Here is a 22,091-nt window from a genome sequence, read left to right as displayed (position 1 = left end):
TAAATCTAGCAAAAAGCCTAAGTTCCAAATGTATTTTCTTTCTTTTTGTTTTTAATAAAATTTACCTTTTTTTAAGAACAGGATTGGATTTTTGTGTCCTAAAAGGTTTGTGCATATGTTGTTTAATTAGCTGGTGGCAACAGCTAGTTTCCTTTGTTTTCTTTCTCAGCTCTTCCCCAGGGGGCGGGGGTGAAAGGGGTTGAGGGTAGCCTACAGGAAGGAATTCCCAAGTGCGCCTTCCTGGGTTCTCAAAGGGGTTTTTTGCACTTGGGTGGTGGCAGCATCAACCCATCCAAGGTCAGAGAAAAGCTGTGAACTTGAGAGTGTAATACAAGCCTGGAGTGGCCAGTATTAATTTTTATAATCCTTGTCGGCCTCCACCTTCTGCACTCGAAGTGCTAGAGTGGGAATTTTGAACCCTCCCAGGAAAAGAGTCTCTGAAGCAAATGCTAGAAAAGAGTAGGATCAAAAAAGCCACTTTGGGGAATTCCCCTGACACTGTCCTCGAGGGCAGCGCATCCCTCCAGCAGTGACTCAGCAGAGACACAAACTGGCTTCTGCTCTCTGGTCCTCACTTTGTTCCCGGGACAGGCAATCTTCCCAGAGTGGGGCAGCAAATGGATCTAGGTAGGGTTGGGACCTGGGAATCTCTTTTTCTACTTATTGTTCCTGCTGCCCCTCTCAGTCTCCTTCCCTTTTCTCCCAGTGCTTTATCTGTAATGAAAGAGGTGCTGGGGCTCAAGCAATTTTTTTTACTTTCATAACTGACATGGTAAGCCCAGAGGTGCTGGGGCTCAGCTCTGGCAAGCCCTGGCACACATTAAGCGCTGCTTTCTCCCCTCTTGTACAAACTCACCAGTGGGTCCCTTAAAGGGGGCTTTTGTGCAGTCACTTTCCTGCTAGTCCCCAGCACTTTCCCCCAGGTCTGTCCCATCATCTGGAGTCTCAGCTCAGGAGTTGGAGTGAGCAGAGCCCAGGGCTGCCCCAGGGGTCTCATTCTAGCCACCAGAGAAAGTCCCCAGCTGGGCTGGGCATGGAGGGAGCTTTAATGAAGGTCTCTCCCCAGAACAGACCGCACTGGGGGAGCAGCAGCTGCTCAGGTTCCCAGATCACAGTGCAGGGAGCTGCATCTGCCCCAGGGAAACCAACTCCAGAGCGCTAATAGCATGAGCAGAGAGAGACAAGGTGGGTGAGGTAAGAGCTTTTATTGGACCAACTTCTACTGGTGAAAGAGATACGTGTATGAGCTACACAGAGATCTTCTTCAGGCCAGAGAGAGGCAGACACCAGCCTCTTCTCCCTAAGTAATACCGAGATCCTGCTGGTGGCAGCAGCTAATGACTGTGCCCCACTGGGCTCCCTGGGCAGCCGCAGGGACAGCCAGGCAGATACTGATCCCATTTGCCCATCTGGACCCACCCCCTGCTATTCTGGGGGTGACTCTGAGCCCTGAATCCTGCACAGAAATCCAAGAGGGACCCTGGTCCGTCCTGTCACCCCAAACAGTCACAGTCAGAAGCCAGAGCCCAGAAATTGTGATTTTGGCCTAAGAAAATAATGCAATAGTGTGTCTGTTGGGGGGTGAGTTCCGTGGGGATATTCACCTTGTAGCTTTGGAGCCCATAGGGGTTAGTCCTTTGCCGCCCCCCCCACCCCCAACACTTTGACCGTTTCCAGTAAAAACAAAATCTCCCCTGGCTGCTGGGTGGGGAAGACCCCTCCCCCTCTTACTTCCCCTGGCCTGTACTATGGGCTGGGAGAGCTGCCATTGGATCTCTCACCATCCCTCTACTTTATCACTAGCCTCTCTCCCCCTCCCCCAGCCAGTCTCCTCTGTCACTCTCTCTCCAGCCCTAGTCTCACCCCCCCCCACTTTCTCCCCCTCTTCCCTTCTCACTGTCCCCCATTCACATTTTCCTTCTCTCCCAGCCCTGTTCCCACCCGCCCCATGATTCTACCCCTGCATCTTGATTCCCAGGAATTGTCTTATCCTCCCTCCAGTGCACCCACGCCCCCCCAATCCCATCCTATGCCCCGCACCCCTGTTCCCTCCCTCCTGCCCCCTAAAACATCCCATTTCATGCCTCAATCCCCTCTGGCCCACACTCCCCCTGCCCCTTTTCAGCCCCCTTCCAGCTCCCACTCCCCAGGTGTCGTTGACCCAGCTGTCCCCACAGCGCAGTCTGGAAAAGGCTGCCAAGTCTCACAAAATAAAAAATCTGCACTGCCTTTTCCCAGCAAGCCCAAAGCAAGCCAATCCCATTTCGGAGGCACCGCCCAGTCCCACTCACCAAGCCCCAAACAAGCCACACACTTCAATGGCAAAACAAGCAACAGGCTACTTAAAGAAAAGCAACAGGCTAGTGAGAGAATTGAATGGGCAAGTACAAAGAAGCCATTATAGGCTTCCTAATAGAAGCCTCCCCACCCCACCCAAAGCCCCCAAACAAGCAAAAGTCTACTTAAAGAAATGAATAAGCAGTTACATAACAAAGAAGCCAAAGGGAGCCCTTTGGCTCCCAGCAAATGAGATCAGCATCAGCCTGACTGTCCCTGGGGGCTGCAGTGATCGCTGGGGTCACTCAGTCCAGCAGCAGGAAGTGAATCGCTCTCGCTGCAGTGACTCTGCGGCGCTGTGGGGAGCCCAGGCTCCTTGCAAGATCCCCGAGCCCCGGCGGCTGCTGCTGGGGACCCCGGGGCCCTGGCTGCAGCCGGGAGAGGGGAATTTCCAGCAGTGACATTCCCGCTGCTCCCCAGGAGCCTCCCCCGGTGCAGAGACCCCAGCCTGGCCAGGACCCCCCATCCCGGGCTCCAGCCCCTGCTCCCGGGGAGGGCACCGCTTGGAGGGAAGGTAAGAGAGACCTGCCCATCCCCCAGGGAGAGGTGCCCCCCGGTGCCATCCTGGCTGCAGGGGGAGGGTTTGGCCTCCGGCTGCTCCCCGCGGAGCTGGCTGCGATTCCCTGCCCTGGGCCCAGGAAAGCTGCCGCCAGCTCCCTTTGGCTCCGATGCTGATCCCATTTGCCCATCTGGTCTCACACTGGAACCGGAGAACTAATTCAAACCGGGATTTCGTACTGGAACTGGAGCTGAACCTGAACCATAATTTTGTTTTACTGATTGAACCTGCACTGAAGTGAAGAAAAAAAAAAAAAAAAAGTGTGTGTGAGTGTGTGAGTGTCCAGTTAAAATTAAGATTTCGCATTTTTTAAGCTCATCATTTTAAAAAAATTACAGTCATCTTATTTTCATTTTGAGAGATGAAAACAAAATACACAATGGGCTGGTGATTTTCCCACAATGGGAGCAATCAACTGTTTCACTGTCTGAACCTGAACTGTAACAGATCTGTGGGCGGGCGGGGGGAAAGACGAGAAGGGGTGGCAAGCATGGAGTTGGGCAAAATTTCATTTCACCAAAATGTGGGTGCAGATAGGCTTGAGTCAGAAGTCAGAAATAATTATATCTTAGCATCAATGTCAGACACATTTGAAATTGAAAGATGAATTGGAACTTCTTCTGAAGCTTGTGAAATCTCCAAAACGGAAGCAATATCTGGACCAAGGAAAGCCCCAAAAGGATTGGGCTAATTCTTGATTCGTTTGCAGATGAGCCACTTATCAATGAGAAAGAAAACATACCAATCTATTGAAAACATCAGAAAAATGTCATGCCCAAGCTGTATCAACGAGCAAAAATTGTACCAGCAGTTCCAGCAACACAAGTGAGTCTTAAAAGAAAATTTCCAGACCTCAAAGGTATCCTTTTACTGCAGAGGTCCAATATCACAAACCAAATGTTTCAAGATGTTATTTTAGGTTTTTCAAACAAATGGTTCATCAAAAAAATGATGTTTATTTAACAACACAAAAACACTAGGAAAATTCATGTAAAGTTTAAGTTAAAAAATAAATAAATAGTCAAAAATTAAAACAGTTTTCAGTTGCAGCTCTGTTTTTTCAAGTTATCTCCACAGAGATTTAAATAGGATTTGAACATGTAACTGAACTTTTACTTTTGTTTCTTTGGGTGGCTTGAACCATCGATGAAACTGAACATATTTAATGCAACTTAACCCCAACTGAACCAAACCAAAATAAATACCAGTTGGACTCCCTGCCTGCTGTTGCTAGCAGTGACTTTGGTTTGACCCAGAATCCTGCACATCAGTCAGAGCAGGGCCCTGTTCTGTCCTGTCAACCCCAAACATTTAACATTCAGGAGTTGGACTCTCAAATAATGAGACTGTCTGTCTGAAAAAAATCAAAGAGTAAATTGGGAGCAGGGTGTGTGTGTGTGTGTGTGGAGGGGGGCGGGATATTTGCCTAGTGAATTCTGAGCCCTTGGGGGAAGTCCACTGCCCACCCTTCCCCCCCTGCTTGTTTGACCATTTCTAGGGGAAAAGATTCCCCCTGCCCCTCTCCTACCCCATGGGCTGGGGGAGCTGCTATTTTCTCTCTCACCATCCCCCTCCCTTCTACCCTCCAGCTCTCCCTTCTCCAGCCAGTCTCAGCTTGCTCTCATATTCTCCCTCCAGCCTCCCCACAGCCCCTCTCCACACATCCCACCCTTTCCTTCTCTTTATCCCGCCACTCAGAGTTTCCCTCTATTCCAGCTCTGTTCCCCTGAGCCCCAGAATTCTCCCCCGCCCCCTGATTCCTGAGTATTCCCTCAGCATCCCTTCAGCAGCCCCACATCTCCATGGCCCCATCCTACCCCGTGCATCCCTGTTCACCACCCTCCTGCCCCCTCACACATCGCTGTTAACCCCTCAGTGCCCTCTGGCTCTCAGACCCCCTGCCCCTCTTCACCCCCCTTCCGGCCAGCCCCACTCCCCTTCCCCTAGGACCCGCTCCCTTCCCCTGCCGAAGCCCCCCTCTCCATGTCTGCCAGCCCCCCCCAACCCAGAGCACAGGGAGAGCAGGCGGCATGTGCTCCCCCACCCCACAGCACAGGGTGGGCAGGCGGTGCGTGCCCCCCCAGGCCCCCAGCACAGGGCGGGTGGCATGAAACCACCACCACCCCCCGCCCTGACCACCCCACGCACAGGACAGGCCACCTCAGCACCTCCGTTCCCCTCCCTCCCCCAAGTAGCAGGCGGCATGGCCTCGGTGCCTGAGGCCCCCCAGCACTGGGCAGCCTCAGCTACGCCAAGTCCTGGCCACCCTAGCCCCAATCTTTAAAAGCAAGGTGTGATAGAGCCTTCAATGGCCAGATGAACTAGTGGCTAGTTAGTTGCACAAAGGGGACTTAGGGGGATCTGGGCCACCCCCCCCCAATCAGGTCCCAGCCCAGGGCCCTGTGTGGTTCAACCCCTAAACAGGGGAGATGAGTCTCTCTCCCTGTCAGGGGGGCAGGGGGGCCTTCAAAACCAGTTTCCTCGGGCTGCTTCCTTCTAAAGTCTCTTTAGTTTGGGGCACAGCCCCACTAGTCCAGTCGCCCCACAGTTGGGGCTTATCTGCAGGCTCCCCTTGGCTTACTTGCCTCCAGTGGCTGCGTTGGCTGGCAAGTCGCTACTCCGTCCCTTCAGGCAGGCAAACAGGGAGCTCCTGCCCCTCACCAGTCATCCCCTGGCGGAGCCGGCTCCCTTCTTTTCTCCTCCCTCCAGGCCTGGCATTGGCTGCAGGTATAGCGGGGCAGGGCTAGCTGAACCCAAAGGTTTTCTTTAATCCCTGCTGTGCCAGTCGGCACTTTCTCTTCTCCTTCATAGAAGGAAATATAGATTTAAAGAGAATACCTACCCCATTCCTGGCTACACACTTCTAAAATCATTCACTGGCAATAGGACACTGCCCCATCCCAGGTAAGTGCCTTTGACAGAAGAGTTCTACACACAACACTGAGTGTGTTCATCTCACTCACAATGTAACGCAAATCCTGAATTCTGACCTGAGCAAAAATGGCTTGTGCCTGGAACATGGCCAGGGCCCACGTTGGTGGGGAATAACACTACGTTAAAACTTTCTTGTACATTATGAGGGCTGTAGGCATAAGGGCTCTGCTTAGATAGAAGTTGCCAGCGTCTCACCTAATCACAAGCTTCCAGGAGCTTGGGGTTCTAACAAACACATCAACTGTCATGAAGCTCATGAAAAAATCCTGAAGGTTGGCAACACTGCAAGGCCCTTTTACACTGAACCAGAACAGTCTTAGCGTGCATGAGAATCAGTCCTTGGAAACACTCCAACTTAACCAAGTTTTTAGCCTGTGAATTTAACAATTTCCTTCCTTAAACACACAGACCCTGCTTCTGCAAGCTCACCATCACAGGTGGACATTGGTGTCTTTGTGAAGCCCCAGTGACCCTCCACACCAGCACAGGGGGCGCTGGTTGCAGCACCAGAGCCCTAGTGGTTCATTTTTCAGAAAAGCCTCTGGGGCTATAATGTTACCAGCTGGCACCTTCCAGCTCACCAAACTGCATGAGTCAGTGCCAGGTAGGGAAACACCCAGTAGTTTTTGCAGGAGGGGCATATTTCTGAGCTCAGGAAAGTGAAACTTACACTTACATTGTCCAGAGGGAGCCATGGCCGCAGAGAACCCCATGGAAAGTCTCCAGGAGGAAGCTAGTTGTCCCATCTGTCTGGAATATTTTCAAGACCCAGTGATTATAGACTGTGGGCACAATTTCTGCCGAGGCTGCATCAGCCGGTGCTGGGAGGGATCTGACTCGGAAGTATCCTGCCCTCAGTGCAGAGAAACTGCTCAGCAGAGAAACCTCAGGCCAAACAGGCAGCTGGAAAATGTTGTAGAAATAGCCAAACAGCTGAGTTTCCAGGCAGGAACAGGGTCAGGAAGGGATAGTGTGTGTGATGAGCACCAGGAGCCTCTCAAACTGTTCTGTGAAGAGGACCAAACCCCCATCTGTGTGGTGTGTGACAGATCCCAGGCTCACAGAGCTCACGCTGTGGTTCCCATAGAGGAGGCTGCCCAGGAATACAAGGTAGGGAACTTCTCTCCAGCCTAATGGGAAATAATTTTGAATGTTAGTTGCAGGTTCATTTAATCACAAGTTGCCAGTCACACATATTCTCTCTCTCCTACAGCTATTGATGTATCTGCATCATTCAGCTCTGTGAAGAAAAAAAATGTATGAAAAATTATATAGCAACTCCTTAATAAAGGCCTCAGGCCCAGCAGGGAGATGAGGTTTCCCACTGGGATTCTGAATTCCTGTGTTCCTCCGTAAGGGATTAAATTCAGATGCCAGCCTGCATTAGAGGAGGTCACTGTGCTAAACCCTGTGTGGACCCCAAGCAGCTTGAGTCCACACACAAAAGGGCTCCAGACAGCGTAGGTCCATGCCGAACACCATGGGCATTAGCCTGGGTTGCCGCAAAACTAACCTGGGAAGAGCTGTCCTGTGCCAGTCTGAACTGTTTTATTGTGTATGTGGGCAAGGACCAGCCAGAGTGGTTCCATTAGTCCTACAGTGCGGCCTTTTGAAATCTTGCAGAATCCACTGCTTCTGGACACTTTTCCAGGGACGCTGGGGTAACTACACAGCGGGCATTGCCACTGAAAGGGTTTAGAACAGCACTAAGTCAAACTCCAGCCATTCTTAACACTAATCAGCATCTCTAGTAGGGTTTGCTTTAGTGCTTAAGCAAGTTCTGCCCAACTAGTATGCTCCCCAGGGGTTCAGGGCTGAAGTTCAATGGTCCTGGTAGTTCCTGTTGTTTGTATCACAAAGTAAGCTAAACCTTCTCAAAAATAGATTTATTTGTTCCCCACCATGGCCCATTAACACCTAATATCCCAGGACCAACACAAATACAACACTGCATATAACACCTGGGATTTGTATCATTTTGTGAGTTAAACCTTCTCAAAAACAGGTTAATTGATTCACCATCATGTGACTCCAGTTTCTTGCTCGTTTAATTCTATGGAGAAAGGGGACAAATAATTCAAAACAGTCTCAATATAAAACACTTCCTGTCTCTGTTAATGAGGTTTCATTTCCTTGGTGTTCCTGATGTCATAAACCTGGTAGGGTTGACAGTCACCTACAGAGTCTTCGGTTTGACATGGAAACCCCCCACCCCACCCCAAGCACTCTCAAAATGAAACCTCCCAACATCATTTCTGTTTCTTCAGGAAAAGATTCAGGCCCATTTGGAGATTCTGAAGGAAGAGAGAGAAAAGCTTCTGAGATTTAAAGTGACTGGAGAGGGGAAAAGCCTGGAGTATCTGGTAGGTGCCCATTGTTATTAACTTGCAGGGACTTGCAGTGGGCCATCTGTTAGGAATCTGGTCTTGGGACCCCCCACCCATGGCTTTTCCCAGCAGCCTGGGCTCCCTGGGCCTCTCTTACCCTGGCCGGGCTCCAGCTTCCAGCCTGGCCGGGGGGCTGGACCTCGGCGAGAAGAGGAGGGGGAGAGGGCTGGGTCTGTGGTGAAAAGTGGATGGGCCAGGCCCCTTGGCTTCCCTTTTCAGGTGCACCTGGTAGGACATCTGTTTGTAGGCAGCTTCCTCCATGGACTTGGGGAATGTGGGCTTTGTGTTTCTTCATGAGCATGGATGTCTGTGTTAGAGTCCTGTGTCTTCGCACACCTACACAAACCGGCCCTGAGAAATCCTCTCTCAGGAGCAGGACCACATCGTATTCTGTAGAATCTAAGCTTCCATTCCAATTAATGAGTTAATTTCTAGCCCTTGTGTCTTTCACAAAACTCCTCCCAAGGTGAGCAGACTATGTCTCGTGCAGTGCTGTCTGCCTGAGTCTGCAGACATTTCTTGCATTGTTAATTATTTCTCTCCCCTCGCATCTCTGTTAATGTAGTGCTCAGTCCTGCTGGCTGCTGCTCTGGGTCTGGCTTAACACAGTGTGCTGACTATGTCAGACATAGAAACATCCCATGATAAAATATTAGGGACAAATGGGAAAGTGGTAGAAAATCCTCTCCCTACTAAGGACAGGGTATAATCATGTGTTAGACATCACAGAATTTTCAAAGAAATTCTCTCTCCTGCACAGTCAGCACTCCATGAACGGACCCTAGACTCTCTCTCTAACCCTCACCTGTCCTTTCTTTTAAAAAAAATAGATACAGACACAAAACAAGAGGCAGAAGGTTGTATCTGAATTTCAGCAACTGTGGCAGTTTCTAGAAGAAGAAGAGCAACTCCTGCTGGCCCAGCTGGAAAATCTGGAAAAGGCGATTGTGAAGATACAGAATGACAATGTCACTAAAATGTCTGAGGAGATTTTCCGTCTCAGCAACTTGATCAGTGAGCTGGAGGGGAAGTGTCAGAAGCCAGCAAGTGAATTCCTGCAGGTGAGACTGAGTTATAAACATCCCTGATCCAAACACAGGGACAGGACAGCTCCTGAATCATGGGCACTGGAGACCAGCAGTCAGAGTTCACAGTGTAATTCAGTGTGTGCATTCCTGAAATGTGAATTATTGTTTCTCTTTGAAGAATTACAGACTCATTTATATTAGAGATGACATTAACTCAGCAAATCCATGGCCCTAGGGCCAAGGCAGGGCCTCTCTTTCCCATATCTGCAAAATCCCTTCTCTGGGATCCCCAGTGGGCAGCATTTGGGACTAAAATTGTTTTTCTGTCTCTTTCCTCTCTAGGATGTCAGAAGCACCTCGAGCAAGTATGTGGCTCTATTTCACTTCCCCTCATTCTTCACGACGCTGTGAAAGGGCTTGGAGAGTGTATTGACTCTACATTTCATAAAAATATAAGAATGGCCATACTAGGTCAGACCAGTATCCTGTCTTCCAACAGCAGCCAATGCCAGGTGCCCCAGAGGGAACGAACAGAACAGGTTATCGTCAAGTGATCCATCCCCTGTCACCATTCCCAGCATCTGCCAAACACAGGCTAGGAACACCATGCTGGTTTATAGCCACTGATGGACGTATGCTCCATGAACTTATCTGGTTCTTTTTTGAACCCTGTTTGTGTCTTGGCCTTCACAACATCCTCTGGCAAAGAGTTTCACAGGTTTACTGTGCGTTGTGTGAAGAAATACTTCCTTTTGTTTGTTTTAAAACTGCTGTCTATTAATTTCATTTGGTGACCCCCTAGTTCTTTCGTTATGAGAAGGAATAAATAACACTTCCTTATTTGCTCTCTCCACACCAGTCATGATTTTATAGACCTCTATCATAGCCCCCCTCTTAGCCGTCTGTTTTCTAAGATGAAATGTCCCAGTCTTATTAATCTCTCCTCATATGGAAGCTGTTCCATAACCAGAATCATTTTTGTAGTGCTTTTCTGAACCTTTTTTGAGATGGGGTGACCAGGTCTGCATGCAATATTCAAGATTTTGCATGGATTTATATAGACGCAATGTGATATTTTCTGTTGTATTATCTATCTCTTTCTTAATGATTCCCAACATAGTTAGCTTTTTTGACTATCGCTGCACATCGAGTGGATATTTTCAGAGAACTATCCACAATGACTCCAAGATCTCTTTCTTGAGTGGTAGCAGCTAATTTAGACCCCCTCATTTTATAACTATAGGTGGGATTATGTTTTCCAATATGTATTACTCTGCATTTATCAGTATTGAATTTCATCTGCCAAATTTTTTAGCCAGTCACCCAGTTTTGTGAGATCCCTTTGTAACTCTTCACCGTCTGCTTTGTACTTAACTATCTTGAGTAGTTTTGCATTATCTGCAAATTTTGCCACCTCACTGTTTACCCCTTTTTCCAGATCATTTATGTATACGTTGAATAGGACTGGTCCCAGTACAGACCCCTGGGGAACACCACTATTTATCTCTCTCCATTCTGAAAACTGATAATTTGTTCCTACCTTTTGTTTCCTGTCTTTTAATCAGTTACTAATCCATGAGAGGACCTTCCGTCTTATCCCATGACAGCTTACTTTGCTTAAGAGCCTGTAGTGAGGGATCTTATCAAAGGCTTTCTGAAAATCTAAGTACACTATATCCACTGGATCCCCCTTATCCACATGTTTGTTGACCCCCTCAAAGAATTTTAGTAGATTGGTGACGCATGATTTCCCTTTACAAAAACCATGTTGACTGTTCCCCAACAAATCATGTTCATCTATGTATCTGATAATTCTGTTCTTTACTATAGTTCCCCAGGGCACTGCAGCAAAATATATGGGGCAAGGTCACATTCTGAATGTAATTCCCATTTATGCATTTAATCCTCACCCTTTTACACAGGACTCTTGAATTATCTATTCAGTGGGAAAGACTGGCCTACAGTATTTCCTAGAGATATTACATCCCTGGGGAATTGGCTGCCTCAGAACCCTGAGGATCAATATGGGCCTTTCAGCTCAAGGCACTGGTTACAATCATGCCCTGGACAGCAGGAATCAAGAGCCTTTACCACCTCAGGACTGTTTGGAGACCTGTGTGGAAGGAACTGGTGGGGGCGGGGGCCCCTGAGGTTTCAATCTAGTTCCTGAAAGAACAATCCGATAGCACTGTGCGCATGAAATAGGGGAACATACTAGTATTAGTGCATGGAGGCGAAGGAGTGAATTGGTCATGAAAACATGATTCCCCTTTGATGTACAGATCTGCTCTGTCCAGGCTAGAGATGAAGAATATTAATGGGGCCTTTAGGGAAAGGTTGCACTGCCATGGCCAGTGCTGTGCCTGCTCTGAGACTGGGAGAAGTGGAGGAATTCTAACTCCAGGCCCATAAGAGCAGCAACTTCCACTGGCAAGGAATTATAATGAGTCACTAAAAGAAACATAATATCATGAAATTCTTCCTCTCCAGGTGCGAGAAGGGGAAGTTCCTCCAGCCAGTGGAGATTTCTCCTGAGCTGGAAAAGAGACTCAGTGATTTCTCCCAGCGAAATATTGCTCTAACGGAGATTCTGTGGAAGTTCAAAGGTACTGAGAAGGGATCTAGGAAAGGAAACCAGGGTGTGTCTCTGGGACTATGGGTGGAGATGGGCTCTGGGCAACTGGTTCAATTAGATTATGTACCTATTTAATAAAAAGTAGAAAGCAGACAAACTGCGCAGATGAAGTAAGGGCCCAGGTGCCAGGATCTTTCACATTATTTCACTCTGTGAACTTTGGTACAATCATTAAGGTAAAAATGTACAAAATTTGGGGTACCTCAGTTTCACTCTTCCAACTACAGAACTACAGGGCATGTGCTCCAGAGCTGTTTAGCAGCCCCACATGCAGCTGGAGTCCGTAGGATCTGCAGGTGCCCATTACCAAGGAACTCCGGGCCCCAGGTGCCTAAGGCCTTGTCTATCTACACTACAGAGTTTTGTCGATTCCAGTTACACCAACAAACAGCCACTGCTATAATTAAACCACTGTTGCATGTCCACACTGTGCTCCTTGTGTCGGCAAAGCACATCCACAATAGTAGCTTTGCATTGACACAGACAGCAGGGCACTCTGGGTAGCTATCCCACTGTACCCCTGGCCAGAAGGTGCTTTGTGAAGGGTTTGCAATGCCTCATGCAGGCAGGTAGAGAGTCACATGATGAAGGTTTCTCAATCTCATTGTTCCATGGGCATCCTACTGTATGGCCAGCTATTTTTCAACTGCCCTGGCAACCTGCACCCCAGCCATCACTGTCAGAAAGCATGGATACTACCCTGCTGTTCAGTATTGTGCTGTGCTGTGTATTGTGCTTGTATTGAACACAAGGCTATAGGAGGAGCCCAATGGGGGGCTATTTGGCTGGAGGATGCCTTGAAGGAGCATTTTAACACTGAGCCACAGTAACGTGTGTTGCTGTAGTGTGCTGAACCTGGCATTGTTTCTTTGCACTGTGCTATGAACCTTGTAATGATTTCTGTGTGTGCCTGAAAAGTTACACATCTTAGATCACTTTTTAGAGTAACGCTTGATAACATGATCAAACTGACACTGCTGAATAGTAATTAGGGTTACCATACGTCCGTATTTTCCTGGACATGTCCAGCTTTTTGATTCTTAAATCACCATCTGGGAGGAATTTTTAAATATCTAAAAACGTCTGGGATTTTGCCACATCGGTTGGGACACCCTTTGTCCCGATATTGGGGACCGCTCACCTCACCACACACACCAAAGTCCCGGGGCTGGTGGCGCTTCCTGGGGCAGCTCCCGGCACCTGCCCGCTGGCAGGAGCCTGCAGTGTGGGCGGCCCCTAGGCACAGAGGCGGAGGTGGTCTCCGCGTGCTGCCTCCTGCCCAACCAGAGCTGCGGGGGCAGGGCTTGCAGGTGCCGGCAGCGGGCAGCGAGCCCTCCGCCCCCACCCTGACCCGACCTGACCCGAACCTAGGAGCCAGAGGGACCTTCCGGATGCTTCCTGGGAGCCGCCCCAGGTAAGCACCGCTGGGACTCCCCACCTCGCCCCCCGGAAGGTGCCTCTGGCTCTCAGGGTCGGGTCGAGTCAGGGATGGGGGGGCGGAGGGCTCTCTGCGTGCTGCCGGCACCTGTAAGCCCCACTCCATGGCTACGGCAGCTCCCATTGGTGCTTTTCTTTGGTGCTGGCCAATGGGAGCCACGGAGCTCACGCTTGTGGCGGGTGCAGCACGTGGAGACCCCTTGGCTGCCCCTGATCCTAGGAGCCAGAGCGACCTGCGGCAGGAGGGGTGAGTAGGCGAGTGGGGCATGGTGGTGAAGAGGCGAGCGGCGAGGGAGCCAGTGGCTGGCTGGTGGGCGGGTGAGGAGGCAAGTGGCAGGCGGGGAGGGTGAAGAGGCGAGCGGCGAGCCAGCGGTGGGCAGTGAAGAGGCGAGCGGCGAGGGAGCCAGCAGCGGGGGGGGTCCAATGGGGCAGAGAGGGGGCAGAGTCGAGGACTTTGGGGAAGGGGTTGGAATGGGGATGGGGAAGAGGTGGAGTTGGGGTGGGGGCAGGTGGGGGCAGAGCAAATACCCCCTTCCCCGCCCCCACCATAGTGTCCTCTTTTTTGAATATTCAAATATGGTAACCCTAACAGTAATAGCAGAAGCCCACAGAAGTGTGTGTTTGTGTGGGGGAAGCATGTGTGACAGGGTGTGGGTGGGTGTGTGTGTGTGTGTGAGAGAGAGAGAGAGCATGTGTTGGCGGAGCGTGTGAGAGACTGTGTGTGTGGGGAGTGTGTATGTGAGAAAGAGAGACAAATTGTGTATGGGGGACTTCCTGGGGCTTTGAAAGGGGAGGGACACATGTCTACATAGCTGGATGAATGGCAGCAGATTTCCAAACAGTGAGCAGAGCGGTTATGGTGGGCATTGTGAGATACCTTCCGGAGCCAGTTACAGCAACGTAACAAACACAGTGTCTACACTGACACTTTGTTGATCTAACTTTGCTGCAAAAATCTCTATGCCTCCCATTGAGGTGGTTATATTTTGTCAGTAAAGCAGGAGAGTTTTGTCACCAAGAGGTGCATTGTAGTGTGTACACCTCCACTGTTGTGTCAACGAAAGCTGCCTTTTGCCGACAAAACGATGTAGACAAGGCCTAAAGGTTGGCACCAAAATGTAACCCCTCAATGTAAGGCCACTTTTGAAATGTGGACCCAGCTCACCATTGTGCTCTGGCCCCGTGTGGCAGCTTGTGTGGGCCAAAGGGGCTGTAGGGAAGGTGCAAACCCAGGAGAATCCTCCCAGCACAGGAGCCTCTTGTGCCTCTAGCTCCTCCACAGCAGCTGCAGGCTCAAGGAGTGTCCCGGGAAAGCAGGGAACAGAGGGGAGCTGTCGAGGGCTGGGCAGAGGAGGAAGGGGTGGAGCAGGCTCAAGGAGTGTCCCGGGAAAGCAGGGAACAGAGGGGAGCTGTCGAGGGCTGGGCAGAGGAGGAAGGGGTGGAGCAGGCTCAAGGAGTGTCCCGGGAAAGCAGGGAACAGAGGGGAGCTGTCGAGGGCTGGGCAGAGGAGGAAGGGGTGGAGCAGGAATAGTGGGGTGTGGCCAGGGTAAAGCTGTGCCTTTGACACTGCCTCCGGGAGAAGTCATCTAGGGGCCACTGGACCAGAGGTGCAACTCAGGCTGGACCTCCGGACTTCCGCAGCCTGTGCCAATGTCTGCACTGACCCCAGCAGCTACTGAATAGGAGAACCACAAACTGTTTCCCCCGTCCCTTTACCAGTGCAGGGGTGAATGAGGCCCATTGAGCCAATTCTCTCCCTGACTCAGTTTCCGCATTTATGAAATAATTTTAATATTATTTGTATTTCAGTCTATGCAGAATGAAAGCCCCATTGTGCTGAGCTCTGTACATATACTGAGTAAATAGACCCAAAGAGCTCACAATTCAGGCTCCTCATCCTGAAAAGTCTCAGCATCCCACTGATGTGAAAGAGGCCAATGTTTGTAAAGTTACATTAATGCTAAAATCTTTGCAGGATCTGGCCTGGCTTATGACAAAATGCAAAAGGAGAATGAGAAATCAGCTGGGTTTGGAGGATGAGGGAACAGAAAATCTGTCTTCCACATAGTGTCTCTTTGAGTGGTTCTGAGGCTTCATGGATATTGGTTCTGTTGATTTGAGACGCTTGAATGAAAGAGAAAATAGGATGATTCATATTAGCCTTTGTTAAAAATCTGGGTGTGTCTCTGTCTCTCTTCAACTGTTTTTCTCTCTTAATTAAAATACAATTATGTCAATTAAGAGTGAGGATGTCACAAATATGACAGCATGAAATATCATCTATCTTATCCTTTCCCCCTCCAGACATTCTGCCATCTGAACTGGAGACAATAAGAGGGAAATCCTTAGGATCACACAGACCAGGTGAGACTTCAGGTGGAGATTATCATTAAATAAAGAGGAAAATCCCATGAAAACATTTTCATGAACTTCTAGATAAATGTCCAAACCAAACCAACACTGACCATGACACACACCCCTAAAAATAAAAATAAAAACAAAAACATGAAATACTAAAAGAAAAGGAGTACTTGTGGCATCTTAGAGACTAACCAATTTATTTGAGCATAAGCTTTCTGAGCTACAGCTCACTTCATTGGATGAAGTGAGCTGTAGCTCACGAAAGCTTATGCTCAAATAAATTGGTTAGTCTCTAAGGTGCCACAAGTACTCCTTTTCTTTTTGCGTATACAAACTAACACGGCTGCTACTCTGAAACATGAAATACTAAGAGCTCCCAAGCCGAAATCACACAAACAATCCTGATACCATCCTTAGTGTTGAGTCCCTGCACCCACTGACGAACAGAAACTCTCTCCCTGACCAACAAACACTCTGAGGCTAGGCCTACATAGCAATGTAAGGGTAAGGGATTTGAGTCAGCTGACCTCTTGTCAGGGAATCCTGGGCTTGAGCATCAACATTGCATTTTAACTCTAGGTTAAGAATTTTCTGCACTGGGGGGGGGGGAACTCGACTGCCAATCCTGTTTCCTAACTGTGGCCGTGCTATTGATGGGACGCGGGTGCCCGTAAGGAGCACATGAGTACATACGCCGCATAATTAGCTCATTTGGTGGCTGTCTCCATTTGAAAGGGCATTATACTGAATTACTGTCTAATCGGATAACTGGGTTCTCCAGCTCTAGGCTCGGTCACATTGGCAAAAAACATGCCCCTGTGCCTGTCCTAAGGATAATGAGGACATCAGTCTCCAGGGTGTCAAACTATTACAGTGAAACTTTGTAATTCTTAATTTTTCAAATAGGATGATCAATGAAGGTGAGGAGTTTTTGCTTGCTTGCTTGATTTTTTCAGTTTGTTTTGAAGTTTGACATAAAATGAAGGTGTCAGAGGGAAGACACACACACATTCCAGTCTGGCTGCTGCTTGCTGCAAAGTGGCAAAATCCATCCCCAAGGCTTGGGATGCAGTGTGCTCCAGCAACCCTGGGGAATCCTTTATCCCTGCCATCACCACACCCCCAGACCTCTGGGATGCTGCGGAGAAGTTTTGGTGCTGGCTCCCACTGACCACCCTAATAGTGCATGCTGCCCAGGTGACCCTGCACCTGCAGCCCAAGAGAGGGCAGGAGGGCCTGGAGTAAGGGCCAGTGAGCAGAGCAGGAACCATAGCAGCTGCCCTGCAGGGAGAAGAAGTGACAGAGCTCTCGGCTCAGTATGGCTGAGGGAAGGATGACCCACCTCCTAACTTTGCTCCCTGCTCCAGGCAAGCTCCGTGCACCACCATGGAGGAGAAACTTCCACCACCACTGTGGGAGGAGCAGGAAGGGGGACCTCTCGGCCAGGTAGTAATGCTGTGTCTGGCATGCTGTGCTGGCTGCCTGTAGCACTGCTTCTCCGCCTCCAGGAACTATAGGATACACCCAGAAGACTTCCACACCCAAGTCAAGCCACGGATGCATGCACATAGGAAACCAATAGGGCTTGGACCCTGGGTTCCAGTTTAACATGGGCTCTGACCCTCCAGACCTGCAGGGTCCTGGGACTCTGGATCAGAGCCCTAGATTAGCATATTTGCAGTGTGGATGCAATGAGGGTTTGGCTTGAGCCCAGGCTCAGACCCAGGCTTAAACTGCTGTGTAGATACACTCTCCCTCACCAACACAGATATGTCATTAATGCTGACCCTGGCATTTCCATACATGTCCGTAAGCCCTTTAAATATTAAATTCGGATGGGTTGCCACCTTTTTTTCCTTTCCCCTATGTGAGGGGCTCGCTCCGATTGCTCTTCACCAGCATCCCATCTTTCTCTTCAGCTGGGCTGGGCTGAGATCTCCCATTTGAGTTGCTCTCTTTCTCCTCTGTTCGAGATATGGTCCCTCTGTGATGTTGCCACATCCTCCCTGCTCTCTGGGCTGGAGAAGGGGCCACTCTCTGGCCTGAGTGGATCATCCCCAATACCCATCCCCTTCTCTTCTCCCAGGCCAGGGAGAGAAGGACAGGCTCAGTATAGAGCTTCCCCCAGGTTTATATCTATTACCTTCCTCCTCTAACTCCCCTCCCTGCAACTTCAGGTTCTCACCTTCCTCTCTAACCCTCAGAGGAGATGCTCCAGCAGGAAAAGCAGGGAGATGCTATTTGCATGTACTGGGACATGGTGGATCTACGCCTTCCCAAAGCTAAAGGCCCGTCCCCTCAACTAAGGGGGAGAAACCATGAAGCCCAGGGAGCAATGGAGTATTTGGGACAATGAAAGAGAAACCAGGACAAGGAGAGAGGTCAGAAATTAAAAATGAGGGAGCCAGAAGGGGACACCAAGCAGAGAACCCCAGAGAGCATCCATCGCTCCTCAAAGGTGTCTAAGGAGTCAGTGAACACTGCCCAGGGGAACGGTGCCTGGAGACATGATTTTAAAAGGGAATGGATATACATGCCACAGTCTCAGAGCACTTCTCCCTCCCTCCAGATTTGTCCTCCTGCAGTGATGTGTGGCCATCTTGGCCATCACCAGGAGGAGATTAATAAGGAGGTCTTGCCACTTTCCGAAGTCACAAATGGGGTGTGTATACATCAGGAGGTGCAGGGAATATTGCAGCCAGAACTTTAGTAAGAGGTTCAAAAAGAGCTGGAAAAGGGGCTGCAAGCTGACACACCACCTAATATCCCCAGTGGGCTGTGGAACAAAAGTGGAGTGCAGGCTGGCCCACCACAGTTCCTCATTTTCTCTCCTGTAGGTCCCACCATTTGGAGTCAGGATGGAACACAAAGGCAAGGAAGTGGATGGTGTGGAGCACGAGCATGTACAGATGTTCTCGGGGACTGGTACAGAGGTGAACCAGCTGGATGTCCTTCAGCCAATACAGGTGGCATGTCAAAGGTGGCTGGGGAGGCTTGTGGTGCAAGAGGCGATGATGAGTTACAGAGGGCCAGCTGTGAGGGATGGATGGGAAACGCCTTCTCACGGCACCTGGTTGAGGAAAGCAAGAGAAGCAAGAGGCTAGATTGTCCTCACCTTCTGGAACACAAAAGAGGGGACATGTAGGGTGGGCAGCCCCGTGCACTGGCTGAGCACTGTGGGCTCCATCCAGTCACTCTAGTTCTGAGTCTGGTTGTACCATCCAGGGCTATCCTCTGATGCACCAAGGGGGCTTCAACCACCTGCACACTAAGGTGTGGAAGAGTAGGGAGATGCAGCTGGGAAGGAGGGAAAAAGCAGCCACCACAGAAAGTCTCAGCAGCCAGGGGGACGAACTGCCAGGGCATCTCTGCTTATTCTCAGGCATTCAGGAGAGAGAAGCAACTCCCCAGGCTGGTGTTGTAAATCAGAGACGCTGTGCTCTAATCTCTGTGACCCTTTTCCCCTCCAGACTCTTTCCCACCTGAGCGAGAGCAGGGAAGGGAGGATCTCTGGGATCACACATCCAGGGTGAGCTTTGGGGGAGTTTTTCCTTCCATTAACAGAAAATGTCCATGAAAGCAACTTTCCCACACTGCAATAACCAGAGACACTTGCACTGCCCAGCTCTAAAGCCACCTTAATTGTGATCTGAGAATTTGTATTGACATTGACAAGCCTTTCCAATATTACCTTCAAGGTGGTCAGGAGAGAGAGCCTCCTGGTTGTCACACCCTTCCCCATTTCACCTGGGGGACAGACTGTTCCCCATGGCTCTTCTCCTTTGGGCAGGGCTGGGCTCTGCCATTGCAGCTGCTTTGTGGGTTGGGGAGATGGTGTCTCTCTAGTGCTGCCACCTGCAGACCTCCCTTCTCTCTGGGCTGGGAAGGGGCTGCCCCACCCATTGCCACCTCCTGCTTCCTGCTCACTGGCCTTGAGCTATTGGCTCTTCCCCTGTGCTGCGTCTTCATCTCTGCTCCCAGGCCTGGCAGTGGAGGATGCATTTATGGGAGGAGACTCCCTCTGGGGTTCAAAGTTGGTACCTGCCTCCTCAGGACTCTCCTAATTACAAGCTTTTGCTACCTTCCTTGCCAAGTCTCTGTTGCTGGGAATGAACCAGCCCCAGCTGGGGAGCAGGGAGCTGCAGGCTCTATATTCAAATGAGAAAGTACAGAAGTGGATCCCATTACACAGGGTTGAGGAACTGCCAAGCAGGGATGTTAGGGAGTGTGAGAAATGGTCCCAGATTCCCCCAGGGCTGAACTCTGATTCTCTCTCTCCCGTAGTGAATGTGATTCTGGATCCAGACATGGCTCATCCCCGACTCATCCTGTCTGAGGATCAGAAAAGTGTGAAATGGGGAGACACCAGGCAACATCTGCCGAACAATCCAGAGAGATTTGACTCCTGGGCCTGTGTGCTGGGCTCTGAGGGATTCACTTCATTGATATATTGCTGGGATGTGGAGGTGGGGGACAGAGGATTCTGGGCTGTGGGAGGAAGGGAGAAGTCAGCTTTAACCCTGAAGTGGGGATCTGGGCTGTGCAGTGGTTGGGTCTGTTCCAGGCTCTCACCTCCCCTGCAACCATACTACCCCTGAGCCAGGTCCCCAGGAGGATCCAGGTTTGTCTGGATGGTGAATGGGGCCAAGTGACATTTTTCGATGCTGATAACAAGGCCCCAATCTTCACTTTCCCACTAGCCTCTGTCCCTGGGGAGAGAATCTACCCCTGGCTCTGGGTGGGGGCAGGATCCGAGCTCAGACTGTGTCCCTGAGACACAGGGGGTGGAATATTGCACTGAGGACCCTGAAATCAGCCTCTCTAGCCTTGGAAACTCCAGTCTTTATGACCCTGGAGGGTCCTTGGGGTCTCATGTCTGGACTGTGAAACCACAGAAAGAAGCAAGTAATCAAGATGGAGAAGCCAATCTCATTGCCCAAGGAGCTATTTAGACTGTTTGTCGCTATCTTCTATGGTCCAGGAGGACTCTGGGGATCTTCAGTCAGACAGTGTCACTAATACATGGGGGGAATTAAAAAATGGGCTTCCCTAGCCACAGTCATGCTAGTCTCTATGACCCTGGAGGACTCCCGTGTACCCAACCCTCTGGTTCCTTATTCCATCTCCTCCCCCTCCATCTCTGCAGCACCAGGGATTTTGGGAGGCGGGGGGGGAGAGAGAAAGGGAGACCCATTGAAGCTGCAGGAGAAGCAGAGGGTCACTGCAGGGCAGGGAGGGATGTAGGGTTTTGGTGGGAGAAGTAATTGCTGGGCTGGGGGACAGGCAGATGTGGTGGCAGCAGGGATAGAGAATTAATTAATTGGGATTTGGGGTTTAGAGAGAAGCTGGAACCTCTACACCAGCAGGGAGCGTTTTGAACAAAACTCTTTAATCAGATCTCATTGGGGCCCCCTCCTGCAACAGGGGCCAAAGTCACATTCCTCTGTAGATATGGGATGTCTCTATTTGTCACACAGATATAGGGGATAGGCAGGGGAAAATTAAAAACCAAGAGACAGACCAGAAACCATTATAGAATCTTCTTTAAAAATCTCTTTTTGGGGAGGGGGGGGCGAGCGGTGTGTCAATCTCATGATTTTCTGAGAATTAAGAACATAAGAATGAATCATAGAATCATAGAATCATAGAATATCAGGGTTGGAAGGGACCCCTGAAGGTCATCTAGTCCAACCCCCTGCTCGAAGCAGGACCAATTCCCAGTTAAATCATCCCAGCCAGGGCTTTGTCAAGCCTGACCTTAAAAACCTCTAAGGAAGGAGATTCTACCATCTCCCTAGGTAACGCATTCCAGTGTTTCACCACCCTCTTAGTGAAAAAGTTTTTCCTAATATCCAATCTAAACCTCCCCCACTGCAACTTGAGACCATTACTCCTCATTCTGTCATCTGCTACCATTGAGAACAGTCTAGAGCCATCCTCTTTGAAACCCCCTTTCAGGTAGTTGAAAGCAGCTATCAAATCCCCCCTCATTCTTCTCTTCTGCAGACTAAACAATCCCAGCTCCCTCAGCCTCTCCTCATAAGTCATGTGTTCTAGACCCCTAATCATTTTTGTTGCCCTTCGCTGGACTCTCTCCAATTTATCCACATCCTTCTTGTAGTGTGGGGCCCAAAACTGGACACAGTACTCCAGATGAGGCCTCACCAATGTCGAATAGAGGGGAACGATCACGTCCCTCGATCTGCTTGCTATGCCCCTACTTATACAACCCAAAATGCCATTGGCCTTCTTGGCAACAAGGGCACACTGCTGACTCATATCCAGCTTCTCGTCCACTGTCACCCCTAGGTCCTTATTGAACCTCATCAGATTTCTTGGCCAGACTGGGTCAGACCAAAGGTTCATCTAGCCCAGTATCCTGTCTTACGGCAGTGGCCAATGCCAGGTGCTTC

At 50.0% G+C, this 22,091-nt stretch overlaps 1 protein-coding gene across 1 annotated transcript; it reads left to right on the top strand.

Annotated features, from left to right (window-relative positions):
* Window positions 1–6,523: 6,523 nt before the first annotated feature.
* LOC144278154 (zinc finger protein RFP-like) lies at window positions 6,524–20,788 on the top strand. Its single transcript, XM_077839355.1, is given in 8 exon segments — window positions 6,524–6,940; window positions 8,098–8,193; window positions 9,048–9,278; window positions 9,588–9,610; window positions 11,736–11,851; window positions 15,622–15,681; window positions 19,963–20,166; window positions 20,169–20,788. Coding segments are annotated over 8 exon segments (1,431 nt in total). The 3' UTR covers window positions 20,453–20,788.
* The last annotated feature ends 1,303 nt before the right edge of the window (window positions 20,789–22,091 follow it).

The sequence above is a fragment of the Eretmochelys imbricata genome, chromosome 21 (genome assembly GCF_965152235.1).
Source record: "Eretmochelys imbricata isolate rEreImb1 chromosome 21, rEreImb1.hap1, whole genome shotgun sequence".
NCBI lineage: Eukaryota > Metazoa > Chordata > Testudines > Cheloniidae > Eretmochelys > Eretmochelys imbricata.
The sequence above is the reverse complement of the archived record's forward strand: the minus strand, read 5'-3'. Positions and strand labels throughout refer to the sequence as shown.